This window comes from Mytilus galloprovincialis, chromosome 7, assembly GCF_965363235.1.
Source record: "Mytilus galloprovincialis chromosome 7, xbMytGall1.hap1.1, whole genome shotgun sequence".
NCBI classification, from domain to species: domain Eukaryota; kingdom Metazoa; phylum Mollusca; class Bivalvia; order Mytilida; family Mytilidae; genus Mytilus; species Mytilus galloprovincialis.
Genome location: NC_134844.1, coordinates 33649848 through 33664939, shown reverse-complemented (window position 1 = coordinate 33664939; position 15092 = coordinate 33649848). Strand labels below are relative to the sequence as shown.

The following is a 15092-nucleotide window of genomic DNA, read 5'->3' as shown; positions in this document are numbered from 1 at the left end:
ACCTTGCATACGGATAGACAGACAAACAGACGAGCGCACAGACCGAAAAACATATTGCCCCTAAGTAGGGCATCAAATGTTAAAGACAACAGACAATGACGAAGGACGCCAAGTGAAGAGAAAAGGTGGCCTGGCTATTTGGGTGAGCTAATCATGAGATCAATGTCAGACAATGACTAGATGGAGTATCTGCATGCAAATTGTGCAAAATTGGATAAGATAGTGAAGTAATTTTGCAATTGATTGAATGCCCCATCGAAATTAAAAGAAACTAATTCATATGTTTTCTCACATACTCCTTGTTTCACCACAGTCAAGACAATTAGCCATCAAAAATACAATACAGAAAATGACAAAAGTGTTGGTTTCTTTTTTTCTTTTTTTTTTTCTTTTTATGTCCTTTTTTCAGTGATGATTTTTATACTGAAAACAATTTGCAAGAGTTTCCCTGGAACCATGTGTCTCGCTTGTGGTTGCTGCTGTCAGTGTTAAAGTGCAATATTGTCCATCTATTAGAAAAATACTGACAATGAAAAAAAAACGTATTTCATATGTCTATGAAATGCCAAGATAATAAAATCCCAAATCATTTTTCTTATTAGGTTTTGTGAATTGTTGAAAGCAAAATCTTTTAATTTCTTTTAATAAATACCTACAAATTGATTCTTATTTTATTTTGCATAGAATGAATTCTTTCTTTTTCATCTATTTAAACAATATTATATTTGACGTTAAGATTCCCATTTTATGCATATCTAAATGTATAAACATTTGAAGAAAATTAAAGACACATGTATTCACCAGTTGTCTACCCTGTCTATCTAACTCAACATTTACTGTTTATAAGGATAATTTACAGTCTACAAGATGGTTGTGATATTCAATTTCAATTCTTGCTTTTTGGTACCTAATTTGGTGTAATTTATATTTGAAGTTAACCCTAACTAATATTTACAATATTTGCGCCTCGGTGGTCAAATTGTCTTAGTCTTTCATCAACAGTCATCTGTAGCCTGTTTTAATACATTGTGAGATTGTGAGTCTACATTCTGCTTGTGGCAAATATGTTTGACTCTGATCTTTATTGATGGAGATTGACAGTTTTCCTGTGTGGTTCTCTATGGGTATTCTGGCCTACTCAACCAAATACTGACAAGCCTCAGTGAAGCATGGTATAAAGCTAGAGTGCAGAAAGTGGTGTTTAACATTCCAAAGTAATAATAACTGGACCTCAAATTATAAGAGGTGACTAAAATACAGATTTCTCTCCTTTCATAACATCTATATGCACCATGCAATGTGAGTGCACTTGTTGCAATGTGATCATCAAGTCTTTCTGTTCTAAGAAATGAATAAAAATAATGCTGCAAAACTTTTTTAATTATTATGCATAATGAAGACTTACTACATGAGGACAATTACCATAGCAACAACAAGCAGTTATAATCTATCATACTAATGGAAAACAAATATGAAATAAATGCTGACAAAAAACGAAAATGAAAGTTTTTGCAGTAAAGTAAGTATTTATGCAGTTAATATTTAATACTATAGTAAATTCTGTAGTATAAGACTGACTTATAACTAATATGCAGAGTAGCATGAAAGAATCTATTGGTATCATAATCAATAATTGTATAATATAGCTTTATAATCTTGTGTCTTATATTATATATTTTTTTGTAATCCTTCACCAAATGATATAAGTAAAAATTTGACTTATATTTCAGATTTTATATATTTCTTACATAATGTAGACATATGACTTTGCTCCCAGTTAACCCATTCAATTTAAGGTTTTGGTCAATTGATAATATTATTGTACCCTTGTCAACATTTGGGCTTATATACATATAATAGATTTTGCCAAGCCAAGTAAAACAATTGTGTTACCAAGACTAGATTTTCATAAAAATTGTTACACAAATTGTAAATATGAAATACTTCTTATTTGAATGAAGCAATGCTTTACAAGGAACACGCTTTTCAATTTTACTTCCTCATTTAATCATAATATTCCCATCTTTTTTGAGAAATGTGTGGAATAGATTTCTTTTCTATCAGCCAATTAGCTATCTGTCATATAAAGTGTGGGTGTTTTTCTGTCTAAGAATTTAAATGAAACTTAAATTATATTATAAAGGTAATTTAAAGTAATTTTGTGAATGATATAGTGTTTTTTAACGAAAGGTCATGAATTAAATGTACAAGGTATTAAAAAAATATATATATCCTTGCATATCTTCATTCCTTAAAAGTCTATCTGTCTTCTTTTTAATAATTTTGTAAATAAAAAATATATAGCACTTTGATCTCTCTGTCAATACAGCACACCTTAACAGTAGAATTTAACAAACATAACAAACAAAACGATTGGAATGAAAATAAAAAGCAAACAAAAAAAACATACCATTGTAAAAACATGCTGATGTTATTGTTATTTACCAACAACAATACCACAAAATAAATCTTTTCTAAAATATCTTTTTAAAAAAAGATAATAATATGACGTAATAAAGGACAATGAAAGAAAAACTCTACATACTTTATGTTAGAAGGTACAACAGAGTTACAAATACAATTTTATTGCTTCTCCTTAGATGTACATGTAATATGAATACAAAACAGCAACAACTGACTAATTTCTGTAAAGTTGTTAGTGTTTCACTATGACAAATAATAGTATTTCTTTGTTTTATAAACAAAATTGTCAGTCTTTAAAAAAAAATTGTTAGGGAATTATAAATGATGTATATGATATTAATTGGTAAACTTGCTATGAAATTTAATTTCCTTAATTTTTAATAGTTTTTAAATCTAAAAAATAATTTTTCTGTAATTTTTTCCTAATTTTGAATCTGGCAGCCATTTTAATCCAATGTCTGATGCAAAGATGTGTATGAATACAGTGTCTTTAGTGCAACTTAATTAATACCAGTACATGTTTTACACAATTTTTTGAAATGAACACATAATATGAAAAATCTGACACAAATCATGCTTTATTTGTAGATTGACAATATTTTTTTAATTCTTAGCCAGTGGCTGTTCATTTTTCTTAATTGATGCATGTTTCATTTGTCCTCAACACCTTGTTTATTGCAACAGAAAGGTTCTCAAAGTTATCCTACATACTGTCTAAAATCACTAAATATTTTTACACTGTATCTTATGCTATACAATATTTCTTCACCTTCAACATTTAAATTTTCAAATATTTCTGTAGTTTGGCAAGTTATGGTTATTTAAAACGTCTAAAGTTAAAAAAATATTGATAGAATTTATACAAATCTATTTGAAATTCCTGTCAATACAATGGGATCCTAAGTTTAAAAGCTGAATAAATGTTGCCATAAAGTTTATTAATGAGAAGATGCATCATTTTGGTTTGTTTTAGAAAAAAATATATGTTCTGAAAAAGGTAAAAACAAAAATTAGACTGAAAGCAACAGTTATATACATCTAACAAAGATAACAGAAGGAAGACTCCCTGATATGGTTTCATGATTATGGATGACAACAAAATACAATAGTATCTTTTGAGGGAACATGACTACAGGTATATGAATGACATGCATAGATAACTCAAGGTCAAAAACCACTGTCCAATCAAAAACGCCAATGCAAAGAGGTTTGGTCATAAACACGTCCATGGTTTTTAAGAAAAGCAAGTCAACTGATAAAAGTTGATAAAGGCAATCAATGAAAAAACCGAAATATGAAAAAAATATAAACAACCTATCTTTCTAACCTCAACTAGAAATTTGAATATTAAATAAATATAAAATATTCATGGCAGAATATTGTGGTATTGACCTTTTGCTGACCTTGCATTAAAACCTATTTACATGTATATAAAGTATATAAAGAATCTAGCACTTATAAAATTGTATAACCTTATACTTTCTATGTCCACTTCAATGTGCCAATTGTAAAATATTAACCGACAAATCAAAATAATACTGTAGTCTTGGTTCAAGAGTTCGTCTTTCCCCCAACAGGAGGATAATAAGGGAAACAATTAGTGTTTATCTTAATTTCAAATTATATTTTGAAGTTCAAATTATAGGTTTGTCATAATTTTACCATTAACAGTGCATATATACACTGGTCATTTATTAAAAAAAAATATCTTGAAATGTGCATTTATTAATACTCTATAAAAAAATCTAGGTGGGTCCAAGTCTAAATACATGTAATACTTCAGTATAATAAAATTGAAATATTAAAGAAAGAAGTCAAACTTGATATTCACAGGCAACAACAAAATCTATTGTTGGGGTAAAATTTTATGGTAGGTCTGGAAATTTTAATCAAGTTTTTTATGTGACCTTAAGCAAACTAGGAATGTATCAATGAGACATACCCTTGCAAAAATTTATAAAATTATCATGAGAATTTAATTTAAGTATGTTCATCCCAATAAAATGTTATGGTGTAATAATAAGCATGATTGCTTACTTATGTAAGAAAAGATACAAACTACTTCTGACTAGGTTCCTGTTGGTTTTGATTTAAGACAGAGTTAATTAAAAAATCAACAATATATATGGTTAAAAACTTTTTTTTTTTAAATGTTACCCCTGGATGTGGATAGTACTGAATTCAAATTCACCAATTTCAGTAATTTTAATTAATGATGGTCATTTCTATAAAAATCTTTCCATAAATGCAAAATTTATAAATTTTTTTAAGAATCAAGAATTTCTTTTAAAAAAAAATTACAATATTTTTTATAAATACCAGCTGGGTCTCATAAAAATATGAACTGATATATATCATTTTTATAAACAAATTATTTCAATTTAAGCATGAGAGGGCTTTTTTGAAAAGAAATATATCATTGAAGCAAATAGGACATAGAAAACATCAGGTTTTATGGCCCATCGTATTGCAACAAAGCCCCTTAGATATAATTATGGCCTTTCTGTTCAAACACATAACAACATCCTACAACAACACAAATTCCTGACATGAATTAACAGCTTTATATATGTCTTGGGTTCAGAGCTTAAAAATAAAATTAACGTCCAATTTTCCTTAGTAGTAAATTTGTAAACATAACATAACATTTTCTTTTTACTGACAGGAACTTGGAAGAATCAATTTGAAAATTCTACATCTATTTAACACCTATAAAACATATCATGTATTCTTTGCTGGTGAGTCAGCCTTAGTTTTATCCTGATTTTCAACTTTTTGAACTTTTTTTTCCTGCTCTTGAATGTTATCATTTTTTTTATCAGAATCTTTAACTTCATCCTCATCATTTTCATCTTCTTCATCTACATCTTCTTCTTCCTCCATTAACTGTTTTGCTAATTTTACAGCTTGGAATTCATTATAATGCAGCTTTCTTTTCTGTTCAAATACTCTGCGTGTTGCTGAAATAGAATGAAAATATTTGTATATTTAAATTGCATTGAAGGATGTTTACTACTCTTTCAATATAACAAGCTTTTTAAAAGACTGTTATCAATTGATAGTATATAAATAAAGGTACTGAAAAAGTAGAAAATCGTTTAGGGTTCGTTTTTTTGTTTTTAAAATTAGAAGCCATTGAAAATGTTCCCCTTGCGTATAATGTTATAAAGTGGCATACCTGGAGAACAGTACAAATGATGCCACCAACATTCGAAATTGATATGTATTTTTGGTAAGTAAGCATTGTGTTAAACTGTAATAACTTTGGTTGAGGCAAACTCAAGTTAGAGAACAGAAACCAAATTTGGGACTTATGTTTGATTGAAGGATGGACAAGGTTAACACATAATTCCCACTCCCAGGAGGGACATTAAAAGTTAGAGATGATACTATAAGTGCAATCAAAAACTTAATATCCAAGAACAGTAGACATCATCATGGCAAACAGAACAAGTAGAACAGTCAGCTATTGCTCACTTATTATAACCTTAAATATTTGGTAAATAGGAAGCTTAAGAAAATGAATCTGGAAATGCATTACACAGTAATACAGAAGATGCTATTTGGGTTTGTTCAGTTTCTTCTTGTGTTGTGTTTTGCAACTGATATTTGGTAATAATTTATTATGCCTAGGAATACTACATTCAAATTTTTTAATATGCTATTTCTAAACAAATTTTATTCCAGGCATAGGTTTTGCTCATTGTGGAAGGCAGTATGTTGACCAATGGTGACTAACTTCTACACACTATTGTCTCTGATAGAGAGTGGTCTCATTGGCAATCAAACCATATCTTAATTATTTTTATTTGAAAATAAAATTCACAATTATATTCCTTCACTCCATATATTTGTCTACCTTTCATTTCCTCTGTTTCCATTTCTTCTTCCTCTTCCTCTGACGAGGATTCCTCTTCTTCCTTCGACACTTTAGCATGTAATTTGTTTCTATCTTCAACTGTCTGTAACCTGTAAAATAATATCTACATCATTCACTTTACTCCAAGAAAAATTAATATTCTTTGTTGATTATATCTTTAATTATTGTCTTATCTGATACCTACATGTATGTGGAAAGACCAAGTTGCTATTTGTTTGCTAAGTTTAATGTTTAATAAATGAATTTGAACAATTGTGTTTTACCTCAGTGTTTCAAGTTAAATTTTTGCAACCACAGGCTAAATGTTTTGGATATTTTTTAAAGATTCTAGTGGCCTGTATAATAAATTCTAACAGGTCTAATGTAATTCTTTAAATCTGGGCTGATAGGCATGTAGGCCATATGTAGCCACATACCTAGTTGCTATTGTCTCAGGGTTAACTCCTGGTTCTTCAGATACACTGTGTCGTCGACCACCTTCTTCATCGTCTTCTGCGTCTGATAATTTACTGTATGGGGTCTTTGGCTCATCTATTTTCATGTGACCATAGTCCTTATCTGCAGGATGATGGGTGGCTAATATGTTCATTTCATCCCATTTCATTTCTTTTGAATGAGGACTGAAAATAAATGAAATATTCAGTATTTACACTTAGATATTTGTAATCATGACTAAGGGCTATAAAGGCCATTTTTGGCCCCACCCCCAAATTTCATTTAATTTGCCATGTTGTAACTCAATACCACATACCTGAAGAAAATGATTGCATTTTGGGTCCATCTCGTATATTTTGGCGGAGTTAAATATGCTTAATATACAGCTAAAATCTATCTACATTTGAAATTGAATTTGTTTAGCATGTAGTGAACTTTTAACAAATACAGGTGTTCTTGCTCATCATTAATTGTTGGAAATCAAAAGCCTTTTGAACTTTAATAGTGCTCAATCACAACTAAAAGTTAATGTTTGTTTACATTGAAACAGGAAGCGGTACATTTTAGCCTTGAAGAAAGCTGACAATAATTATACACAATATAAATGATATAACATTCTCAATCATAACATATTTTATAAAACTAAATAAAAATTCAAATACATTGTGTACATTGTAAAGTGGAAGAGAATATTATATAATCATGAAAATGTATATCATACATCTTATTGCTGCTGGATATATATAACTCAACTCAGCCTATCACAAACTTGGACTATAACTAACTTGAACTATCATTATCTACATTGTATATGAAATACATGTTACTGTTGTAATTAGGTGAACGAACTCAGACTGATATTTAGATTGTGTTTTTAACTTTTTCTGGAAATGGCAACACATTGACCATTCTGGAATGGTAACGACATTTACCAATCTGGTGTGGCATCAGTATATTTTTTGGGGGGGTCATATGGATAGTCAACGCAGCAAATACACCTTATCGCTATTTGTCCCCCATTACTGGACATCACACAGGTTCCTATTAAATTTTGATGTCATAATACAAAATAACTTATGCCTCAATGGAAAAGTGATTGTTGTATGACGTCAATCAGAGCTTCAGATAAGAATTCACAAATTGGTTTTTTTTTTATGTAGTTGGGTTATAAAGTTTTTTAATTGAATTATCAATTCCAGTTCACCCCTCAGGCAAATACCAAATTGGGTTTTTCACCACCAAGCTCCTTAATGTATTGGTTTTTTTAATCAACAAGTCACAATATTGAATATTTATAATTAGGCATGTTATAATCACATTATATCAACCCCAAATGTTTTTCCATTTTAAATATGTTTCTTTCTTTGTATATGTGCTTGCTGTTTTATTTGGTTTGTTCACTGACGAGCAATTGCATGTTTAATTTGTGTCCCGTTTTCAAACTTCTGCCAGTTTTGTATTTTCTTACAACTTATATAAACTGCAGCTGATGTCACTAGTTGGACAGTAACTTTCTAGATCCCATATATGCATATGATCACCCTACTATACAGTTTAGTTGGGGTAGGTGTTGCCTAAATGTTTAGATTTGTTTGTAATACATGTATATGTGAAATTTAGGTGCTGTCAGAAAGTTTTGCCAGTCCTTTAACCTATTTGTCAGATCTACTTTTGAATAGAAATAATAATTAGTTCCCAGATTAAAGATATACCCCAAAACTTTTAGCAGATTTATAGAGTGGTTTAATGACGGAGACCATATTCAACTTAAATTTACAAATATATATATATTTTGTGCTGTTTTTAGACCCTTCTACAACGAAATTTGTTTTACATGCACACGTATAAAAATTGCGGTTTTTATCCAACGCAATCATAGGTTTGAACGTAGTTTTCAAGTTAGACTCGTTTATATTTTTTCGTTTGGGCTTGTGTCATATTTTCCCTCCGGTTTATATGATCCGTTCATCCTATATGGACTCTTAAAATTCAAGAGTTTATCTAAAAATGAGGGTACTTTTATATGGCCTTCCAAATACCGTTTCGATCCCTAACATCACTGAAGAGACATTTATTGTCGAAATCCGGATCTGGTGTACTAAAAATATATTGACACCGTATGTTTGTGGCATAACATCGTGGCCACAAGTTAAAAAATGTTCTGTTTAGTATTAAATTTATATTAAGATCCATTTTGTTACATCTTGTGATCAATTTTATTTGGCAATCACCAATGGCAGTCAGCAGGGTTAAAGAACATCAGTTGTTCGACCTGTTAGTCAAATGCGTTTTGTTTAAATATACTTTTTCACTTTTTTGGTCTTTTGAAAAATGTTGTTTGTGCTGTTTTTAGACCCTTCTACAACGAAATTTGTTTTACATGCACACGTATAAAAATTGCGGTTTTTATCCAACGCAATCATAGGTTTGAACGTAGTTTTCAATTTAGACTCGTATATATATATATAATTCCGTTGGAACTTTTCAACTAGTCACTTTGTTCCGATGGAACTTTTAAACTGGAGGAAGAACAAAGTAACTAGTTAATAAGTTCCTCTGGAACTTTTCGGCTAGTTAGTTCTTTCCGCCCGGAACTTTCCAACGTCGGAACAAAAGAGCATTTACATATATTCACTCATTAACTAAAATGAATTTTCCAAAAAAATATATCAACTAAAATTATACTTGAATTTTTTTGTTTAATTTAATCAACATAAATCTGGGTTAAGTTGTCCCATATTTGAACTTTTGGTTTCTGATGCTTTCCAAATACATATCATGTCATAATTGATTTTGCCTTTCACTTTTTCAACCGATTTCGTTCTTGACGAAACCCCATGTTTTAATATCGTTCTAGCAATGTTCTCGTTTAAGTACGCAAACACGCCCGTGCGTACAATAGACACTTCATAAAAACACTAGCTTGTCTTGTTATCATCATAACTTTCCCTCAGCTATCAAAAAGAAGCTGAAAACATGCTTCTATTCAATATTTTACCCGGACGTTTACTTTCGTTTCAATTCATTGTATATTATGATATTCAAGTCCCGAGCAATTTGAAATCAAAGAGCTGATTGCTCTGAGGTGGAAGAAGGTGAATAAAAGTTAACTTGAATTACCATAAAAGCAGCCCCACTAACCCAGCCTGCTTTGTTCAATTATCATTATGACATATTTTTTTTCTTCTAACAAGAATGGGTCATAAGTACATGGATTTCCCATCCGTACAATCATTTTCTATGTTCAGTGGACCGTGAAAATTAGGTAAAAGCTTTAATTTGGCAGTACAATTAAAAAGATCATATCATAAGGAACACATGTGTACTAAGTTTCAAGTTGATTGAACTTCAACTTCATCAAAAACTACCTCGACCATTAACTTTAACCTGAACAGAGGCGGATTTAGGGGGGGGGCCCCCCCTTTTTGGGAAAAAATTTGGCTGCTTATATAGGGAATCACTGAAGCGTGACTAGAGCGGGCCCCCTTTTAGGTCAGTCAGTGGGCCCCCACTTATGAAAATTTCTGGATCCGCCACTGCTGAAGCAGGACGGACGGACAGACCAGAAAACATAATGCCCATAAATGGGTCATAAAAATAGTAAGACTTGTTACATACCTGCCAACTTTTGAAAGTTCCCATGGTTTTTTTTACTGCGTGATAACAATTTTAAAGGTTACAATTTTTAGCGAAGTATTTTGCACGATCTTGATTGTCTAGAAAAAGTATCATATTTATATGACTTTTTCTTAAGTCTGTTTTTATGATTCTAGTTATTAAATCAGTAGAAAAGATGAAAATGTAGCTAGCAGACCAGGATTTATTTTCTTGTGTAAGGATATTAAATGCTTGTTGAAATTTCCAATTTTTAATTATTCACAAAGATGAACCTTTAACAGGTTGGGAACAACACTCCAAATGAGGGGAAACCTTCATTGGAAGAACATTACAACCCACTGTAAAAATGAGCACCTTTATATTCATATTATTTGATGAAACTTTCCCCCAAGAACTATGCATCTATCAAGTATTAAATGGTCAAAACATGTCAAAAGATTTTTGTGATGTTTCTGAACTTGTATCTTCTTTATTAATTTGACCCCTCATTTAGAAAAGTTGTTCCAAATATAACGAATTTTCCCACTTTTGAGTTAAAAATCTTTTAAAAAAATTCTTTCTTTTTTTTTCAACAGTAAAATGACCCCTTGTTTTAGGGACAGTCCCTACTATTTATTATCTTTATGGTAGTACTGCATCATTGAATTTTCAATCAGCCATGCTTTTATCCTTAAGCTGTGTAAGAACCTCCTTGTAGATGAAAATTCACCTGGCATGTACACCATTTTACAACTACATGTAGATGAAAACATCACAAGTTCAAAATCTAGAATGTTAGAATAATCTTCAGAGAAAACGTTTTTGATTGGCTTATTAATTTGATCATGAGAAACATTGAATTTGATTGGCTGAACACGATTGCCTTACCTTGGGAACAAAATAAGGAACAATCATATTTTTGTGATGATTTTCACAAATTCGTGTTTTAGAGGTTTTTTAACGATACCCTTTATATTAATATTTTTCAATAAATGCAAGGACGTTTTGTAAAACGTCCTTGATAAGAGTAAAGAGAATGAACACAGGGCGAACATACTATATGGACGAAAGAACTCAGGATGAACAGACCAAGGGCGAACATGTAAACAGGGCGAGTCGACCCGATACCAAATTCAGGAATGCATACTACAAATATCTACAATTAAAAACATCCAGTTACAAGTAAACAAATAATGTTCATGTAGATGAGATGAAATCTAATAATTTACATAAATAAAAGGGTATATATTTACGATAGTGATTGTTTTTCAATCTTTAATCACAAATTAAATGATTCAGATGCTTAACCATGTGTAAAAATCGGTGTCAAGAATAGGAAGTTGTTATGCAATTGTAATACACAGAAACGGATGCGGGATACAGAGGTGGTAACGAATCAATGATTTTACAGCCGGCATCATAGGCCTTCAAGTCTTTCAGAAGACTTGAAGTCTTCTTTTCAATCAAAAAATGTGATAACATGACGAATGCTAATTGGATAAACGCAGAGAAGATCGAAATGATTTCATAAACACGTGTAACTTTTGAGCAAAGGAAAATTCCAACAGGGACCCATTTCAGCTACTTGATGCAGGGTTTAGATAAGGGTAAACAATGCAAACGATAGCGAATCAAAGCGTTAAGAATTCATGGTTTTGGCATATAATTGGGTTTTCCTTTAAATCAATTGGGTTTTTGAACCCTGTAATGGGCAATATCATTGGGTTTTCAATTATCTGTATTGCGTGATCACGCAAATACACATTTTATCTGGAACTCTGGTCAATAATTCGAGCAGGACAGATGAGATTAGCGATAAGGTGTATTGTAATAAACTCCTAGCGATTAGGTGTATTGTAATAAAACCCTTAGTCCAAGATTACTCTGACGTCCAACGGCTGTTTTGCCAGACAAGCTGGGGCCGTGTGACGTCAGAGCTCGTCCCATATCAAAGAGTGGATATTTGCCCACCCAAAATAGATGTGCGGCTTCGTCGCTTCTGTTGCCGACTGAAGGCCTTGGAATTATATAAATCGGGCATCAATCTGTTCATTTTTCATTTATCTCTTCATTTCTGTAAGTTTCACCTACTTTTTGTACCTGCCAACCTTTATTTTTCCATATTTTAACAGTTTTCACAGAGACCCATCGATTTCGGCCTTTTGACACTCACATTCAAATGGACGTCAAGTTATGAGAGAGTTCGTGGCCTCGAGACTCAAATATGCAAATATTTATATTTTTTCACCTCCATTATAGGAGAACGATGTTTAACATTTAGTAGCCAACCACGATTTTTTACCTCCTTTACAGGAAATCGGTATTAAGCATTTAGTTTCGACCACGTAACATTGGAAGGTCTCTGACATTTACAATGTAGATAACTTGCATCGTAAATGAACGAGGTGTTAGTTACATTATGGTCATTTGCATAAATCATCACTGTTTTCTCGTGGTCACATGAAAACTGTCCAATTATGAGAAAATAAAGGTTGGCAGGTAGGTGAAACTTACATAAATGAAGAGATGAATGAAAAATTCGTAAAGGTTCCACGGAACCCAGTGTCTCACCTACTTTTGCTGTTAATCGCAGACTCAACAAAAATGAGGAAAAACATCAATAAAAATTTCCAACTCGATACTGTCTTTTGATTGAAAGAAGCTTCCAAGTTTGGTAAAAAAATCCAGGATAGTTTATGAATCTAATAAATGTTTTATAAACTTTAACTGCAGACTGTATGTAATGTTAACTGGAAGAAAAACTAAGTCCATTTATAAGTAAAATATGGAAAAAGTGAATTTTTCTTTTACAAAATTTACTTCTGAATAATATCTTATGATCAGAAACAAGCTTTTGTCTAAGTTTGGTAGAAATCCAAAATAGTTTAAGAACATTATAAAAATTTTAAAAACTTAAACCACAGAGTGAATGTTTTGTTTCTGGCAAAAAAACTAAGTCCATTTATAAGTAAAATACGGAAAAGTGGAAATTTATTTTTACAAAATTTTCTTCTTGATACTATCTTATGATCATAAACAAGCTTATGTCCAAGTTTGGTACAAATCAAGGATAGTTTATGAAAGTTATTAAAATTTTAAAAACTTTAACCACAGAGTGAATGTGATGTTTCCTCAGAGAAAAACTAAGTCCGTTTATAAGTAAAATACGGAAAAGTGGAAATTTATTTTTGCAAAATTTTCTTCTTGATACTATCTTATGATCATAAACAAGCTTCTGTCCAAGTTTGGTAGAAATTCAGTATAGTTTAAGAAAGTTATTAAAATTTCAAAAACTTTAACCACAGAGTGAATATTTGTGGACGCTGCCGACGACGCCGACAACATGTAGGATCGCTTAGTCTCGCTTTTTCGACTAAAGTCGAAGGCTCGACAAAAATGAACAGATTGATGCCCGATTTATATAATTCCAGGGCCTTCAGTCGGCACCAGAAGCGACGAAGCAGTGCATCTATTTTGGGTGGGCAAATATCCATTTTTTGATATGGGACAAGCTCTGATGTCCCACGGCCCCAGCTTGTCTGGCAAAACAGCCGTTGGACGGCAGAGTAACAGGTTAGGAACAAACCCCCTGTATGGTGATTATACCTGTATAGAGGGATAATCCTTCTTCAGAGAGATAAAATTATCCCTCTATAGAGGGGTATTTTTGTTTGCACTAGATTTAAAGCAAATTAGGGCAGAATGGCATTTTCTAGTTAAATTGGCTATAATCTCTAGCATTATGTGCATCAACATATGCACTTTACTAAAATTTGGGATAACCAGTTTTCTGCTAAAGTGACAAAACTTGCAACCTATTGTATACCTATCTGAACATCTGATCAACATCAAAAGGAATAGTTGACCTTTAAATTTCATGTTAAATTTAACAATAGAAATTCTGTTCAGTGAAGCATAAGTGAGTAGAATTTACCTGATCATCACAGCTTTCAATCATGGTGAACAAAAGATTTTATATTTAGTCAGATAAGCAGCAAACTGGACATGTGCATATTAAACTAAGTACACCAATTGGTGCATCAACTGTTGCAGGTTACTGCCAGAATAAGTAGAGAATGCCATTCTGCCCTATTTTGATTTAAATCCAACCTAAAGAAAAATACCCCTCTATAGAGGGATAATTTTATCCCTCTAGAGAAGGATTATCCCTCTATACAGGTATAATCACCATATAGAGGGTTTGTTCTCAACCTGAGTAATCTCGGACTACAAAACCCTTAGGTTGACAGTTGTAACAACAGCACAAAAAGTCATAAATGTGCAGATACAGTTGCACTCTCATTTTAAAAGATCATATCTCATATGACTTGTAGAACACACTTTTTTTTTTAAATAATGGGAGGTAACTCATGACGCCAAATATAAAAATATTCTGCCTTCATAAATCAGAAATGTTGACTTGTTTATGTCTAAGTTTTGGCTGTTAAATTTGTGTTTGTGATAAAGCTCATAGAGGAAAAAGACTATAAATTGATTATAATGAGTTTTGAGGTTCCATACTGTTGATGATCTGGTTTGTCAAAGCTAGAAGAGGCTTTCAAAATGCCTTTTGGCTTCTGCTTCACTTCTGAAGCCATTTTGTAAATTTTTGACACAGCAGGACTGCAGTGAATATTAATAATAGACAATTGATTTGTTATAAGTCTGACAATCTTTATCCATATGGAAATTAATATATCTTTAAATCTAAATCATTTTAAATTAGTCAAAGTAAGTTTCTAAATTAATATAATGT

General features: G+C 31.5%; 1 protein-coding gene across 1 annotated transcript; it reads right to left on the bottom strand.

Annotated features, from left to right (window-relative positions):
- Positions 1 to 1359: 1359 nt before the first annotated feature.
- On the bottom strand, positions 1360 to 14975 carry LOC143082826 (protein phosphatase inhibitor 2-like). Its single transcript, XM_076258702.1, has 4 exons — positions 14858 to 14975; positions 6721 to 6924; positions 6284 to 6393; positions 1360 to 5384 (listed from the first exon to the last, which is right to left on the bottom strand). The coding sequence occupies exons 1-4, from the start codon at positions 14932 to 14934 to the stop codon at positions 5146 to 5148; spliced, it is 630 nt and encodes a 209-aa protein (XP_076114817.1). The 5' UTR covers positions 14935 to 14975; the 3' UTR covers positions 1360 to 5145.
- Between the last annotated feature and the right edge of the window lie 117 nt (positions 14976 to 15092).

Bases quoted from the DNA above. Each gene is read 5' to 3' on its own strand.
- LOC143082826 (XM_076258702.1), bottom strand. From the start codon at position 14,934: ATGGCTTCAGAAGTGAAGCAGAAGCCAAAAGGCATTTTGAAAGCCTCT. The intron at 6,394-6,720 runs GTATGTGGCTAC...ATTATTTTACAG, and splicing joins CCTGAGACAATAGCAACTAG to GTTACAGACAGTTGAAGATA. The intron at 5,385-6,283 runs GTAGACAAATAT...ATTCTATTTCAG, and splicing joins GGAAACAGAGGAAATGAAAG to CAACACGCAGAGTATTTGAA.